The sequence below is a fragment of the Jatropha curcas genome, unplaced genomic scaffold (genome assembly GCF_041381405.1).
Source record: "Jatropha curcas cultivar XTBG-Jc1 unplaced genomic scaffold, XTBG_Jcur_1.0 HiC_scaffold_820_pilon, whole genome shotgun sequence".
Taxonomy (NCBI): Eukaryota; Viridiplantae; Streptophyta; class Magnoliopsida; order Malpighiales; family Euphorbiaceae; genus Jatropha; species Jatropha curcas.
Genome location: NW_028322547.1, coordinates 15,485 through 32,170, shown reverse-complemented (window position 1 = coordinate 32,170; position 16,686 = coordinate 15,485). Strand labels below are relative to the sequence as shown.

The window sequence follows — 16,686 nt, the reverse complement described above, 5'->3', positions numbered from 1 at the left end:
AAAAAAAATAGAAAAAGAAAAATAGAAGTATGAAAAACCGGTGACCGGCCAAGCCAGTTGTCTGTATAGCTAAAATGAGTGAGAAAATGTTTATATATTGTCCATTGCCTCTCTCTTCCCTTCTTAAAAATCAGCCTTCTCTGAAATGTTCCTTCAGACGTCCCATCTCTCCTCTTCTCTCTCTCTAAACACAACCTCCTCTATGGAATCCGTTACTCGGCGATGATTTCAACTCCCGCCGTTCATTCCTCGCGATATTTTCACTAATGCAACTCTTCTAAGCTTTGCCTCCTCTAAAAGCCGTTGTTTCCTTTTTTAAAAAGCTACCTAAAATTTGACTACTCTTACTTTCCGGACACCGGAAGTTTTCTCCGGCAGCTCTTTGGAGAGAAGTAAATCCTATCTCAACGTATAAATATATAAATTTTTTCTTGCTGTTTCTTATTGCTCTCTCTTCTCTATATATCTATCTCTGTGTATTTGTTTACCTTTACATGCCTCTGATTTCTGCTTTCTTTGAAATCTTCGATCAGATCGATCTCCGGCGTCGGAATTATTCTTCTATTAGAAGAAAGGAAGACATTAATTAAGCACTGGCTTTTTCTCTTTTTGGTTATTATTATTGTCAGTATTTGAGCTGAATTAGCTTAAAAAATTGAGTTAAATTTGGCTTCGGTGAACCAAGGAAAAATATAGTTGTTTAAAGTTCGTGAAAATATTTTAAGTGTTACTATGTTGGATCTTAATTTGAATGTGGACTTGGCCGAGTCGACTCAAAACTCAGACTCGGTGGCTTTGATGAATAAGTATCAGTACCAGCAGTACCATGACCCGGAAGGATCGGGGACGTCAAATTCATCAGTCGTCAATGCGGACGCGTCCAGCAACGATGATTCGTGTTCTACACGCGCCTACACTGGTGATGCTAGTAATAGCAGTATTAATAATAGTTGTGTCTACACCTTCAACTTCGATTATTGAAAGTAGGTGTTGGCGGTAACTGTGGTAGAGGAAATGAGGACGAAAACGAAAACGACGCCGTTGTGACCAAGGAGTTTTTCCCTGTGTGTGGTAATGGGAAAGGAGTGGGTGGAGATTACGCGAATTCTCTTGGGCAAGCTGGGCAAGGTTCCTCGAGGAACTGGATCGATCTCTCATTTGAGAAGCAGCAAGATATTGGTGATCGAGAGGTGCGGGTGATTCAGCAGCCGCCGCCGCAGCAGGTTAAGAAGAGCAGGAGAGGACCCAGGTCCAGGAGCTCGCAATATAGAGGAGTCACATTCTATAGGAGGACTGGGCGATGGGAATCTCATATATGGTACTATATTCTTCTTTTGGTAATTAGTATTTTTGTTTTTGGTTTAGTTTAACTGAATTCTGGTTTGGTTTCGTTGATTTTGATGGGCTTTTACTTGGTGGTTAAATTTTGCTTTGCGTGTGGGTTCGTTTACTTGTGGTCAAATTTTGTCGAATTTGGACGAGACTCTGGATGAATTGAATTTTTGAGTGTTTAGTGTCTCTATTGGATCTTAATTTTATCTAAACAGAACTTATTTCTTATTGGAAAATTTTTAGTGAAGAAAGTGTGTTAGGAAGTTAATTAATCTGTTTGTTTTACTGGATTTCTAAATTTGGATCATTTGCTTAATTATTTCCATTATTATCTTTTTGTGCAGGGACTGTGGGAAACAAGTCTATTTGGGTATGGATTCGATGTACTCTGTTTAGTGTAATTATGTTTTATTAGTAAGGAAAAATGTTTATTGTAATTATATTTCTTTTTTTATTTTTTATTTATGGAGTTCGTATAACATATTTAATTGACTTGGAAGTTGATTTTGTTTAGGTGGATTTGATACTGCCCATGCTGCCGCAAGGTGATTGTTATTTCGTTGATAATTATGTTTTGTCTCCCCTCCTTTTTTGTTCTCTGGAAATCCAAGCTATGTTTTTCTAACCTAGACTTTATACGCAGAGCCTATGATCGAGCTGCTATCAAATTTAGGGGCGTCGATGCAGACATCAATTTCAGTCTAAGTGACTATGAGGAGGATCTGAAACAGGTTGGATAATAAGGATATCAATAGGAGTAAATCCAGCTTGTTCTAATGGTGGTTTGATTGGATTCTTATCTAATTAGGTCATCTAACTCTGATCAATTGGCAGATGAAGAATCTGACCAAGGAAGAATTTGTACACATACTTCGTCGCCAGAGTACTGGTTTCTCAAGAGGCAGCTCAAAATATCGAGGGGTGACACTCCACAAATGTGGCCGATGGGAAGCAAGGATGGGGCAGTTCCTTGGCAAAAAGTGAGCAACTCTTTTATGTACTTTGGATTTGTTTCTTGCTGTTCTATAGATAGTCATATGGTACATTTAAAATTTCACCGTGCGTGAACTGAGAATTGATTTCAAATTAATTCTCAAATAGGCTTTTTCTTGTTATTTCCTTGTTTGGAAAAACAATACTGAAAATGCCTATTTCAAAGAAGAAATGATTGGCGATGGAGTTTTCATCGTGGAGATTACAATACTTGCATGCAGGTATATATATCTTGGGCTGTTCGACAGTGAAGTAGAAGCTGCAAGGTCCTAATGATCATGAATTACACTCTTCTGATACTCAATTTATTACCCTGAATTCTCAACCTCAATACCGTTCCATCCAACATGTGTCTCCCTTTTGATTTTCTGGAAATCAGGGCTTATGACAAGGCAGCTATCAAATGTAATGGAAGAGAGGCAGTGACCAACTTTGAGCCAAGTGCATATGAAGGGGAGATGGTCTCTGAGGCCATTAATGAAGGTATTATTTGATTACTATGCAATTGGATATTCCTGATGTTTATACTTAAAATCTGTGTTTGAGAATGGGTTTATGCGGCAGGTAGTGAACACAATCTTGATCTGAATTTGGGGATATCCCCTGCTTTGGGCAATGGTCCCAAGGAAAATGAGGGGCATCTACAGTTCCACTTTGGCCCTTTTGACATGGATAGCAAGAGCTCAAGGGTAATACTTGACCTAAGAATATTTGAAAATCTGTGGTTTCTCTTTATGTATTTTGTATTTAGAGCATCAGGTTTCAGAATGTTGTTTTTGTTAGTATGCTATTGGACTGCCATGGAGAGGTGAATCTTGAAACCATTACCTACCTGCTAAACATTTAGATGAAGCTTTGCAAATTCCTTCCTTTATGTATACATTGAAAAATATTTTGCCTATATTTTAGTTTCAAAGCTGTCAAAGGTTTATCCGCTATGTGATCTGATTCTACAGGAGAACTCATCAGTTGCAATGGTAGGTGATCTACCTTTCAAAGGGCCATTGAGGACACCAGACCATCCAATTTTCTGGAATGGCGTATACTCTAATTTCTTTCCTAATGAGGTATTTGTTGTTGCCTTGTTGCTGGTGTCGAAATATTTATTAACTTGCCACTTTTTAAGTGCATTATTCAGTATGAAATGTATCCTTGATTCTAAATGAACTATTTTGCTGTAATGGATGAAGGCTGGAACTCCATGTACTCTTTCTTCTTTATAATAGTTTTATTTTCTCTTTAGTAATGAACAAAAAAAAAAAGATTCCGATATTTTCTCTAGTTGTTGCTGTTTCTGTTATGGAATTGCTTGAAATTTTCCTGCAGCAAATATTGCTCAAAATGTTTTATTTTCCTAGCCATGGGCAGGAATTGTAAGGTTTGCATGTCAAGCACTTCATAAAAATATGCTATCATAACGTGTAACATGTATACTTTCTGGTTTAAGAATAAAGTTTTTCCTCGAAATTCCATGCTGTATTCATTAATAACTAAATGCATGGAGATTTCTTCTTTTGAGCAGAAAGAGCACAGAAAAGAGAATTGAATTAGGTTCTCCACAGGGAGTCCCCAACTGGGCGTGGCAAATCACGGTCAGGTCACTGCTACCCCAATGACAATGTTCTCTACTGCAGCATCATCAGATTCTCATTTGCGGCTACCCCTCCATCTGCTGCCATCCTTCCATCAAAACCACTCAATCCAGCAACACATCATCTCTATTTCCTCCACCTGCCACCATCACCACCAGTGCCTCTCAATTCTAACTGCCCAGTGAAACCTCCACCATAATGTATTCCCTTTCTGCACTGGAAGTAGATAGTTAAAAAAAAAAAAAAAAGAACAAAAAAACAGAAATGGTATTCAAATTCACGATGAATTGAAAATATTGATTTGTTATAATACTAAATTCATGCCTTGTTTCTTTTGATAAACCATGACTATATTGGATTTCATTGTTTGGGAATTAGCTAGTAGCTATATGAGTAGTTTATATATTTATAGGTTGGGTTCGATCTTGAAAGGGACCCCCCCATAGATTATGATTGTACAATAATACCTCCTAACACTAGCAAAAATATGCTCCACTAACTACGGGCAAAAATAGTGTGAAGTTTGTAGAAGTACAACGTAAAACGCAGGGGACATTTTATAGTGGTAGAGAGCAGTACAACATATAATGCTTTGCAAGTGGGCTTAGAACCAAAAATGAGAAAAAAAAGTTGTTTTCCATTCTCTTGCTTCACTCATAACATTCTTCTTTCCACACACCAACTTTGGCATTACTATTATTACAGTTACTGCTGCCTCTTCCAGCCTTGAAGGACTATTCCTTATTATTCAGAGGCACTTATCATTCTCTCTATACCATAATATGGGTCACTAAATAAAATAAAATTTCCAAGGGATGAACGAAAGATAATTTGCCAGCAATTGCTTTAAATTTTGAATCCTGACTTTGTTATAAACCTATAAGCGCACTTTAATGTTTTTAGCGTATTTTTAAGTATAATACTATAGTTTCATACTTTTTAGTGTACTTTCTTTTAAGTATAACGCATTTGACAATTTTACTTTTCCTAATAAAATAAATTTTATGTAACAGTTTGTGTTGTTCGAGTTATTGGAATTTAAAATTAAAAACTCCGGCAATTTCGTTTAACTTAATTTCAATAATTACCATTTCAAGTAATAAGTTAAGAAGCTTTAATTTTTCATTCAAATACTTCATTGATGTAATTTCATTTAACTTTAGTGGTTGTCTCACCCGCAGGTGAACTTGTATGGTCACCATCGCAATGTGGATATGATTGATTGGTGAGGGAGCAGCCACGTAACAGTGTATTTTGACATAGGACAGTTTCATTTCATTTCATAAACATAAATATAGACCGCATTTTGGCTTTGTGAAGTTTAATTAAATTTTTTCAGTTTTCAATGTTTAATATATTATTGAACTCTAAATTTAGTTATAATCCACATTTTAACTTATCATTTTGCTGAAAATAATTGCAATTAAATATAGCTTTTTCAAAATTACAAAATCAAGATATTGTTTTAAATTACTTAATTTTTTCAAATTAAATATCCATTCTTAGCAAGTACCATTAGAAAAAGCTATATTAAACAAATACAACATATAAAATATTTATTATAAACCAATAAGTGATTGGGTGAATAGAAATGAATTACATTTTTAGACGAATTTTATCTATCAGAATATTTAAAATTTAGAATTATTATTATTGAAAAGTATGAATTAGCCCCATTGACATAAACATGTGAAAACATTATGTTCTACGTAGTGAAAAAAAAAAAATATTAGTTACAAAAAGTAAGTTTGATTCAAATCATAGGCATAACCCTCACTTTTTCAGGTTGAATTTGCAATGGATTAAATGAAATAAAATTGAATTTTTAATTTATCACTTTGCATGATATAATTTGATCGCAAACTTGTTAACAAATTTATAATATATAACATATATAATTCAAATCAAACTTCATTTTTTCTCTCTTTTTTCTTTTTGGGAAATAAGGAAAGGTAAAATTGTCAAATGGTGATGTAATAATTCCATTTTTTTATTAGTTTTCTGATTTTCTTTTGTTCTTATCACATCATTTTTCAATTTTCACCTGGCAGAAAAACAAATTACATGTGTAAGGTTCACTGTCCTATGTTTATGACCCCTCCCTAAACCCTACGCTCTCATCCCATTCCCATGAGAAAAACAAACCCATTTTGGCATTTTCTCTTTCTGACTCATATCATTGAATGGGCTTAATGACAGCACCTTATATCGCTACCACATGGTGGGCCCAAATCCATTTGTATTTTTGCTGACCCATCATTTTATTTCCTTTTTTTTTTTTTTTTTTTTCATATGTATTGAGTATTCTTTTTACTATTTGGTCTCTCTTATTTATGAGTTTCAACTATCAATATTAAATATGTGGTACTAATGAAACAGCATAATTGGTAGAGGAGGGAAGATTTGGATGTTAGTGAGATTTAATAAGGGAAGGGTACCACATTTTGTCTGCAAAAATCCCCCAACCCAAATGCTATCTTTACAATACAACATTGGTATGGGTAAGAGAGTTGGTGGCAGTGACAACTTTTAAGGAGACCAAATCCCAAACCCATCAATTGGTAATATTTAGTACTGTTCTGTAATAGGAACAGGGAGGAACCCACCTGTCTCTTTTCTTTTTTATTTTTATTTTTTTAAACAGCTTTCCTTTCTTTTACTCACCCATGAAAGTGAAAGGCTACTCTATGCTATCCTTATCTTTACCCTTACTTGATTAGCTTTCCACTTGCTACCTTTTTTTGCAATTGAATATGTCTCTTGGTTTCTTACTTTTTTTGCCTTTTCATGCCAATTATTTAAATTATGTCTCTGTCTTTCATTGTTTAAGGAAATTAGAAAATGAAATTCTAAACTCTCTCTCTCTCCCCTAAGGGACCACCTTCAAAAAAGAGAGTAAATGTCCATTTCATATGAGCACTATTGGCAAAGAAAAGATAAAGAATACATGTCTAACAATGATTTTTTTTTTTTTTTCAAAATTTAGAAAATTTGAATTTATATTTATAAAACAAATATCTTATAAAAATTGAATTTTCTTTTAGATTTGTAAGAGCTCATTACATTATGATTATTCAATTGATGAGAAGCGTTTCATGTAAAAAATATTCAGCAAGTTTATAATAATTAAAGACTTCGTACTTGAAAGTTGGAGTATGATAAATTATTTGCATTGAAGAAAATAAAAAGTACATTTCATATTGTCAAATAACCACAAGTAAAATCTCGAGAAACATTTTAATGGTTACAACGTAAGATATTCCTGTTTTGTAGGGTGATTCTTACTCATCGATTTAACGTGTTTTATTGAGAAAATTATTATTCTTTTTGAGTATTATTTTTAGCTATTTTTTTCTTAATGAGCAGAGTTCATGCGTCTTATTTTTTAGGCGATTGGTATACCCAATTAATAGCATCATTATTTGGGTCTTTTGAGATCACAAAATCCTCAGTGCTAATCTTTATTACGCTTTCACCCCTTCCAACGACCCTGTTCCTGTTTCAGTAGATCTGCAATGTGTCTAATTCCATTTGACTTAATTTAATGCTCAATAATATGAATTTTTTGCTTTCAATTTGTTTTCTTTTCAATAAACTAAAAAGATAATTTTTACAAGTTTCAACACTCACAAAGTTCCATAACAATCCCTATGCACCAAAAAGAAAAAAAATAGTAAATTAAAAGCTAGATTGCGGAAATTCCAGGGCATCCCACCTCTATATTCTACAGGACAAATCTCCACGAAAAAAAAAAAAAAAATAACAAAATAAAATGAAAAAACATCAAACTAGTCAATTAGGTCGGTAAGGCGTCCATGGCCTACTGGAAAAACAATGAATCATATTGAAGCACTTCAACAAACTTATGTCATTTTGCAATATAAAATTTTGTTCATATGCATTATGGAGGCAATAGGCAGTATAAAAAACTCACCCAAAGACAAACTGAAGAAAAATGGAAAGGGAGAAGGTTTCAAACTTCATCTATTTAATTGTGAGTAGCAACCAAAATTCATTTTTTTTCCTATAAGGAGCAAAACACTCGCCCTGTCTGGAGGATCAACCTCCCAGTTTCACAATATACACCATTTCACAATACAATCTTCATATTAAATGCAGCCTGCAGCTTCCTTCACCTGATCGCAAAGAACAAACAACATTATTAAATTAACTGGTCATGCTATGACTGACAAACAGATGCTTCCCCATGTTTTATAACACGTTACAATTATTCTTCTTTGACATGTAAGGTAAATAAAGCAATAATGCAATAGAAAATATCATTTGCATGATAAGTTGAAAATTAAATGGTGATGCTTGAAATTGTAAGGGCTCAGATTCATCCGTGGCTAATTTAACATTAAAATAAGAACACAGACTTAATTACCTGCTGCCTTCACGATCCCATTTTTTCGGGAGTTATCCTTCATCACGCTGCCATAAGAGACCAGTCATGAGTCGGTCCATCCCATCCTTCAGTTCAAGTTCAAGGCCTCATAATTGCATACATATCATTTATGCTTCTTTTGACCATTGCTAGCAAGGGTTAAAAACTAGTCTCTCAAACAGGGTTCACATCTCAAATGTTCTGTTATACAAGTCCCCAGAACTTGGCATACGAAACTTGGAATCTTCATACCCAGAAGAGTAGAACTTGTTCAATCCTAGTCTCTCATTTCGTAGGAGTTCTGCCACGCCCAGATTATTTCCACCCTGAACTTCATTCCAGCCATCCCAGTGACCATTTGACATAACACCATTCCTAGAATGCTGAAGGGACATTTGCATGAATGGAGATAAATTGTTCATTTGTGATTGATCCACAAGCCTTGATGAAATGCCATATGAATCACTGAGAGAAGAAAAGCTATCCCCAATGTCAGCATATCTCAGGTTCTGGTGTGGTGAGAGAGATCTTTGCATCAACAGCTGAAGTCTTGCCTCATTCTCGAAGGCACTTAGTTGTTGTGGGAAATTTGACCTCATGTCTAAGCCTGGGTTGTTAAGTGCACCTTGAAGTCTCCCTTTACCAACTGCCAAAATTGCAGGATCCATGAATTCAATATCTCCACTGCTACTAATGTTTCCAGCTGGAGGTGCTTGATATGAATTTCTCATCAAGGAAGAAGAGTCGAGCAAATGACCCCCTGGTAAAATGAAAAGAATATGAGACATGATATAAAAACAATAATCATGATGAATGATCTGGATGATGAATATTGAAACAAACCTGAGATAGAATCAAAAATATGGTCCATCCTCTCATGAGAAGAAAAGCCTGGAGGTGGAGCTCTGTTAGGCACGGAGAAACCAGGAGGGGCAGAAATTTGAGCTCTTGAAACTGCTAGATGAAAAAAGTTCAGCATATAAACCACCAGAAAACTCCAATTTGTTCAATCAAAGGGGTATAAATCCATTTATAGAGAGGAAGAATTCATGAAAAAATACTGATAAACTTCCACTCTGCCAAGATAAGTTTGAGAGAGAGAGAGAGAGAGAGAGAGAGAGAGAGAATATTGAAAGAACAAGAACATCTCCTGAATTAATTCAATAGTTTGTCTAATTACAAAAGCTAATCAACTATCAGACTGTACAGACCTTAAATAAAATCTCAAAATATAAAATACAATATAAACCTCTTAGTCAAGCTCCACTTAATCAAAAGATAAGAATACGGACCAAACAGGCACTTAAAATGGAAAAGAAGATGTACATTATAATGGGAGCCCATCGCTAGCTATCTTAAAGTTTACATAGTATCATTCACAGTCGTCAATACTTCACTTACCCTCCTTAAAATGGGCATGAAGTTGCACGAATTGGCAAACAACTCAGTAATGCAATCAAACCACCAGCGACTAAAACACACGAGCCAAGAGGAGGACAGCATAGTAAGATTCTGCTTCCTAAAGTTAGCTCATTGCTATCACAAATTATCAAAAATATCATTGTTGGTTTTGTTCACAGGAATTTAAGAGGGACCCTAAAACATGAATTGATTTGTATTAAATCCTTGTTGAGCTTAGTTAAAAAGATATTCTTTTATGAAGATCCTCCAACTAAATCGTTTACTATGAGTTTTAGTTCAAGCGCCCTTTAATCCATTTAAATAGTCTAGAATACCAAATATGGGAGATGTACAAATCAGAACAAAATGAAAAAACACATGGGCCGTTCCATGGATCTTAAAACATGGGCCTGCTAGAACTACAAAGATACAGTCAAAGAATAACAAAAACAAATATTAGAATAACATTAAAAAATTAAAAAACACATAGTAAACCAAAACCATCCAAACACCATTGACACATTATCCTTATACCATGGACCAGCTTAATCTTAAGCAATCAAGAAACAAATATGCAAATCGCCATGCCTGACAAGGCCCAATATGGATATGACAGTGAAGTAATGCTAATTCTTACCCAAGGTCTCATTCATTTCTCTACTTCAAGTTGCAAAATAATACAATGTAACTCATTTCCCATAAATCCAGTGACGCCTTTAAACAAGAAAGCAAGCCAAAATCTTAGAAACAGAAAGAAAATAAATACTCACCAGAAGGAGGCTTATTTGAAGAGAAAACTGAAGGACCACTTGTAAAAGTTTCAGATTCCTCAAAATTACTGGAAGAGAAACCATTTCCCATTCCAAGCTTATCAAAATATGAATTCCTTCTTTCAGAAAAGTCCTGGTTAAATGAGACGTTCTTTGGCATCTGTCCAAAAACACTAAATGAAGGATGAACATCGACTAATTGATTTCTTGATTCCTCCTGTCTAGCAAAGGAGAACCTAGACTGATTATTATTATTATTTTGAACCTTCCAAGAACTAGACATTTTGAGAGGGCTAGGCTGTTTGTCAGTTTCACCCAACAATTTAGCCAAATTCTGAGGTGAAGTTAATGAGTCATCCCAGGAATCGAGATCTAGTGACAATATATTTGAAATTATGCTGCTCTCACCAGCATCCAATGCAGTAGTATCACCCTGTAACCTGCCCATTTGCTTCACTTCCCCTTCAATTGGTAGAGAGAAGGAACGCCCCATATTTCTATCCAGACCAGCAGAACTGCTTATCAATTTCTCAGGGTATCCATTTGATATTTCAGTATTGCTAGAGGCATGATGAAGTGTACGGTCACCAACCCTATTATCTACAAATATAGGATCAGCATTTACATTAATGACACCAAAAGGATCATTAATTTGCAAAGAATGAGACCTAGAATGATTTGAAACATGGAGCGAATTAGCAGAGTTTGGAAGGTATGTAGTACGGCTGACTACTTCCGGATCCTTAAGCCTTTGATTATCAAATGATATTATATCCTCCTCTACTTCAGACACGGTATTTGTAACTGTTTGAGTTTGAGTATCTGTTCTCCAATCAGATTGTTCACTCCAACAAGAATTGTTCTCAGTTACTGGTGAAGCTAAAGGTTCTTGATATTGGTCAACATAATGTTGCTGTAATGCTTGACTCCCAGGTGATTTTATAGCACTCTGATCTGTAAGTGAATTATTAGTTCTAGTTACACCAGATGGTTCACTTCTAACTGTACTCTCAACCTTTATTGCCGGCATATCAGTTGCAACAGTTCCCCCTTTCTCAGGCTCAAAAGATGGCAATGTACAAACAAAAGAATTTGTATCATTTGACACCAAAGAAGAGCCCCATTCACCGTGCTTAGATGCTGGAGGACTGGAAGACCGATTACTCAATGTTGCAGTAGTTTCATCAATTGTGGCTGGTTTCTCTGATGCGTTGGCACGAAAATCCACAACATTCTGTTTCACAGATTTCAAAGGATCTGGTTTGCCTTTACCATTTATCATTTGATTATCCTCATTCCACACTGCCCTTTTACCTACATCGCTTTGCAATGTAGAACCCTGATTTGTACTTGCAACTGCGGATGAGAATCCTAATGTACCATTAACTGTCTCTGATTTAGGCATAGTAGGGCCATTAGAAGATGTTGAACTAGCAGCTGGCGGCTGATTAGAAGCACGCATTCCCCTGGTATAATACTTATTCAGCAACACTGACCCCCCAAAAAAAAAAAAAAGTCGAGACTAGATATAAGTTATTGGCATACCATGAAGCTGCTGCAGGAAGAGCAATAGATCTACCAGTACTTCCATTAGGAGGTGAATCTTTGCCTGTACTAATTGTATTCTGCAAGAGAAACATATCCAAAATTAAGCCAGTGATACATTTCAGGGTTCTCTCAAATCCAAATCGCATTTCACTGACTTTCTTCAACATCCTTGTATAGAATTGATAGCATAAATTATTGCAATAAATAGAAAATCTTACATGTGAAGTATTTTTGACAATTGGTTTTGCTGAAGAAGTAGAAGTATTGCTGCTATAATCATCTACAGGGGGAGGCAACATACTCCCTGAACGCCGCAGCATATTGTTTATTGCACCAGTAATTTGTTGCACTCTACTTCTTTAAATCATCAAAAATTAATTATTCATCAAATGAAAACAAATAATGGTAATGTAGTGCAAAAACATCAAGCTAAAGATAAAAAATCAGTATAAAATGTATGATTTTGATTGGGTCTCAATCCCTTAATAACAATTAAAAAAAACATCCCCTCCCTTAAGCTCTCTCCCCAAACAACAGAAGAAACCCTATCTTACCCTCCAAAACAAAGTGATTGATGCATTAATAAGAATTGTGGTATGTGAATTACAATTATTAGGGTCACTGGACTCTTAATTGGTCAAATTTTACACATAAATGCATTTGAAATTATTTTTGTCATGTATATTTTTTTCCAAAAGCAAATGAAATAATAAATATTAAGATATAATTTTACTAAGTTCTAGTTAATTTCTGCAGCATAATTTTTCAAGTCTGAGATACTTAAAAACTAGGCCTACAGATATTGCTTTAAAGAGGCCCAAATACAGGACGAAAGGTTGCTTCAATGAGGCCTAGTTACAAAATAAAACTACGGATTTATAAATTAAAACAAGCAACAACTAATTTTCTGTGCTTCTCTGTCACAGAAAGACTAAACCACGGAAGAGGAGAAAAGCTTGTGAGAGGAAACATCTTTCTCCTCTCCTTTTCCATCTTCTTCATTTCTTTTTCCTTTTCTTCTTCTCCATTATTGTTGCGGGGAACACCAATTTTGAATACCAATTCACACCCCACAACAATCTGGATCATGGAAATAACCAAAATTTTGGAACACAAAAGCAGCGTCATGGTACCATTAGGAGGAAGCAAATTAGGTAACTTTGGGCCAAAAAATTATACCTCTAAACCCCTTTTATTAAGCCAAAGGAACCATATTTTAACATTCCTAAGACAATAAACTGCAGGAAAATTAACAAGAAAAAAGAATTATGCATTTCTGTACAGCATACACCAAGTCGCTCAATGTCAGTGATATAATCAACCATAAAAATATACCTGGTGTAAGCTGATATTATCTCATCTTTTGTAAAACTATCTTCTTGAGAACCAATTTCATGCAAGTATAGACAATCTGGATTGGTGCAAGGCTGTAATAAAAAAATTTTCATTCTGAATTAAAGTATATTCCAGCTATGATTTTGCAGTGTTCACGAGAAATCCAGAAATCCCAAGGTGAAAAGAGTGCTTCATTAAAAACCATACCACATTTCTCAGCCACGCATGACAATACTTTGTGGTCCCAAAGCATGCCCTGAAATCACTAGTACTGTTAGCATGCATATGCAACAAACATTCTAGAAAAAATTTCATAAATGTAAAGACACATACTTTAAAGATCTACCATCCAAGACAAAACCATGTACAGACTGAATACAACGAATAGCTTCATCCTCCTTCGAGTAAGTAATATATCTGCCAAGAAATCAGGAAAGATTTTTATATTTAAAAAAAAAAAAAAATCATTAAGGGGCAATAATCACTTTACCAATTATCATTACAACAACAACAACAACAACAAAAACAAAAAAAAAAAAAAAAAAAAAACAACAAAGCCTTAGTGCCAAACTAGTTGGGATCGAATATATGAATTCTTTGTTTCTAATATCCTCTTTAATCAAATCAACACCAAGGCAACGTATAAGTATAAGTCCGAAACATGTTAACATATCATTAAATACAATTAAACGCAAGGGAAACCAGAAACACCTCTACTTTGTAAATAATGTATAAAAACCCAAAATAAAAGATTAAGATTGTTAACCACCTGCGCTGTTCTTGAAGCTCACAAACATTATTAATTGGATATGAATATCAAGAAATTGAGCTTCTGTTGACCATCGCAGAAAGAACGAAAGTTAAAAGAAGACTTTGCATCAGCAAAGACATGGTGAATGCAACTAAACTTACACACTACAAGTATTGTTTGGAAACTGTTGTATTACACCAGCTGCTGTTCGAGACATAGAAACTTTTAGAACCTTTCCATACTGGCCGAAGTACTCTCTGCGTTGTAAAAGCTGCTCAAAAATTTTAAAATACACGCTCAGCAATTTTTTTGAGGTAGTGAGTTTTGGGGAGAGAGAAAGGGTTGGGAGAGAGAAATTACATCTTCATCTGCCAGATTTAGAGGCAGCCCAACAATGTACACAAGGTTCCGTTGGATAACGCGCACACTGCTAAGTTGCTTCCTTCCCTCAGTTGGTTTTGTCTTTGCCTTCTGTGACTTCTTTCGCTCAACACCAATTTCAGCGACCAACCTTTGGGTAAAGTTCAAAGTTATAAGAAAGAAAAACACTGATATCAGTATAACCTTCTAGTGCTGAAACAACTAGAAATCATAAAATCTGATAATGCCGAGACAACCTTTCACAGTTAGCAGCCATTCCAACTATCTTCTCTTTGTCATAAGGTGACCGACATGCTGGGCACCGCCCCTCTGTATCATCTTTCTCTGCCATGTCCATTATATGATGCCAACACCAAACACATATCTGACATGAAGGGAAGGAATTCAGTATAACGAAAATGTGCCATTTACATTAGCAATTGAAGATGAAAAGTGGAAAACAGGTATGAGCAGGTGATTCACAAATTACAGAATACAAAACCTATTAAAGAACCTAAAATGAGAAAGTAACATGTCTTCCTTCATTCATCCTCCCAACTAGGCAAACAGTAACCACTAAAAGATGGCCAATCCTTTAGAAAGTGATGTTATTTGGCTATATGCAATAGAGATCAATCTCTAATCCTACAGTATGTAACTCTGCTCAAAATCTAACCAGAGACACCATAGGACAGAGCATAAAACAGAAGTTTTATATAAAAAGCATAATCTAAAAATCAAAACTGTGATTCTACTACATTTGTTTACACATTACACTCGGAATGTAAAAAAGTCGTGTCCACATACCTCGTAGCCACATTTGCACGGCTTCAATTGCTGATCAGTCAAGTCCATCTCCTCTGCGCAGAGTGGGCAGGTCTTTTCTCCTTCGTCACTCATGGTTGCCCTGAAAACAAAGTACAAAACAAAGATATATGAGATGATACGGTCCCAAACTAACTATTGCACCAAAAACTAAAAGACCCCAATCTGTACCACTGAGCTGAAACCTAATAGAAATATAACTTGAATTTTTACCAAACAAAAAAAAGCAATAGTTCTATATATCTTAATGTCATTTGCTTTGACATTCAAAATTAAGCAACAACCAAATATGCATCCGATTCATGGCTCCCACATTCCCATTACAGCAATTACAACAATCAGAACCAGCTCATCAGAAATGTCGGAAATGTCAGGAATGACAAATAAGAAAATTTAACTGCAAGAATCCTGTAAGGATGCCCAATCGATTGAAGCCCAGAGTACAAATTAAACTCCCAATTGCCTCCACAAATCGCAAATCCAACCCAAACCCAAAAGGGTTATTTACCTCCCATTCTATCCATCAGAAGGAAAAGCCATTACTAATCACCAAACAAATCAATGAAACAAAACACATCGCAGATCAAGAAAACGAATTCACATACAATCAACCAAAAAATAAAAAATTAAACCTACTAATCTAAATCAGTTGCATGCAACACAATAAAATCAAAATCGTATATGTCAAAGAAACACAAATCAACAACACAGATAAATAATGGCTTGAAATTGAATTTATTCAGATTGAGAACAAAAATTAGGGATCCTGAAAATAAGACAGAGATCGGGGGGCAAGATTGGAAAATTAGGGCTTATCGAGACTTACAGTTTGGGGATCGAGAGGATTGAGAGATGTAGAGAATCTAAAAACGATGAGGTGCAGAGAAATGAAACGCGAAAGAGAGGAGAAAAAGAAAACCACAAGAGAAGGCTTTGCTTTTAAAAGGAGAGAGATAGAGAGAAAGAGCGAGCACTTGTGTTGTTTGTTTGGATGGCTTTTTTGGCTGCTGGCTTTCTCTTATCCCTGCGTCGCTGTCATTTAAATATTATAGTTTAACACTCGCTGCCCTTTGATTTTCCTTTATTTACAGATATTACCCCGTCCAATTCCGAGTTTGAGTTTCGTGGATTCCCTCCGGTTTAGGAATCCGTTGTGGTATTTAGGGAACTGCCACGTGGATAATTATTTCAGATCCAATGGTTGAGATTTGGGTTTTTTGGTCTTTGATTGTAGCCTTTCGATTTATACCTGACTCTTAAAGATGGGGCCAAGTGGAGGCTTAAGGTGGGATTCAAGTGCCACGTGTACATTTTCCTTTATTTTTTTTCTAATCCGATGGCTGATATTAGTTCTCATGTTTAATTTTTTTTGGTTCACATAAATATTTCCAT

The 16,686-nt window shown here is 35.3% G+C and overlaps 1 protein-coding gene and 1 pseudogene across 6 annotated transcripts; one reads left to right on the top strand and one right to left on the bottom strand.

Moving 5' to 3' along the window:
* The first annotated feature begins 154 nt into the window (after positions 1-154).
* Positions 155-3,506, top strand: LOC149491699 (ethylene-responsive transcription factor RAP2-7-like; annotated as a pseudogene). The gene is made up of 9 exons (XR_016319309.1): positions 155-392; positions 534-1,318; positions 1,677-1,702; positions 1,847-1,877; positions 1,976-2,063; positions 2,167-2,312; positions 2,705-2,808; positions 2,890-3,014; positions 3,282-3,506. The product of XR_016319309.1 is annotated as an ethylene-responsive transcription factor RAP2-7-like (transcript).
* Positions 3,507-7,761: 4,255 nt separating this feature from the next.
* LOC149491698 (uncharacterized) lies at positions 7,762-16,322 on the bottom strand. 5 transcript variants are annotated; one of them, XM_089717111.1, is made up of 14 exons: positions 16,121-16,322; positions 15,277-15,376; positions 14,727-14,854; positions 14,470-14,620; positions 14,271-14,380; positions 13,692-13,775; positions 13,566-13,614; positions 13,359-13,450; positions 12,242-12,380; positions 12,021-12,100; positions 10,476-11,941; positions 9,148-9,261; positions 8,305-9,064; positions 7,762-8,053 (listed from the first exon to the last, which is right to left on the bottom strand). In XM_089717111.1, exons 2-13 carry the CDS (start codon positions 15,367-15,369, stop codon positions 8,490-8,492), a joined length of 3,081 nt encoding a protein of 1,026 aa, XP_089573237.1. In that variant the 5' UTR covers positions 15,370-15,376; positions 16,121-16,322; the 3' UTR covers positions 7,762-8,053; positions 8,305-8,489. The 5 variants fall into 5 exon arrangements, with proteins under 5 accessions (XP_089573237.1, XP_089573239.1, XP_089573240.1 ...); XM_089717113.1 differs by having other exon boundaries at positions 12,242-12,377; XM_089717114.1 differs by having other exon boundaries at positions 12,242-12,374.
* Positions 16,323-16,686: the final 364 nt, after the last annotated feature.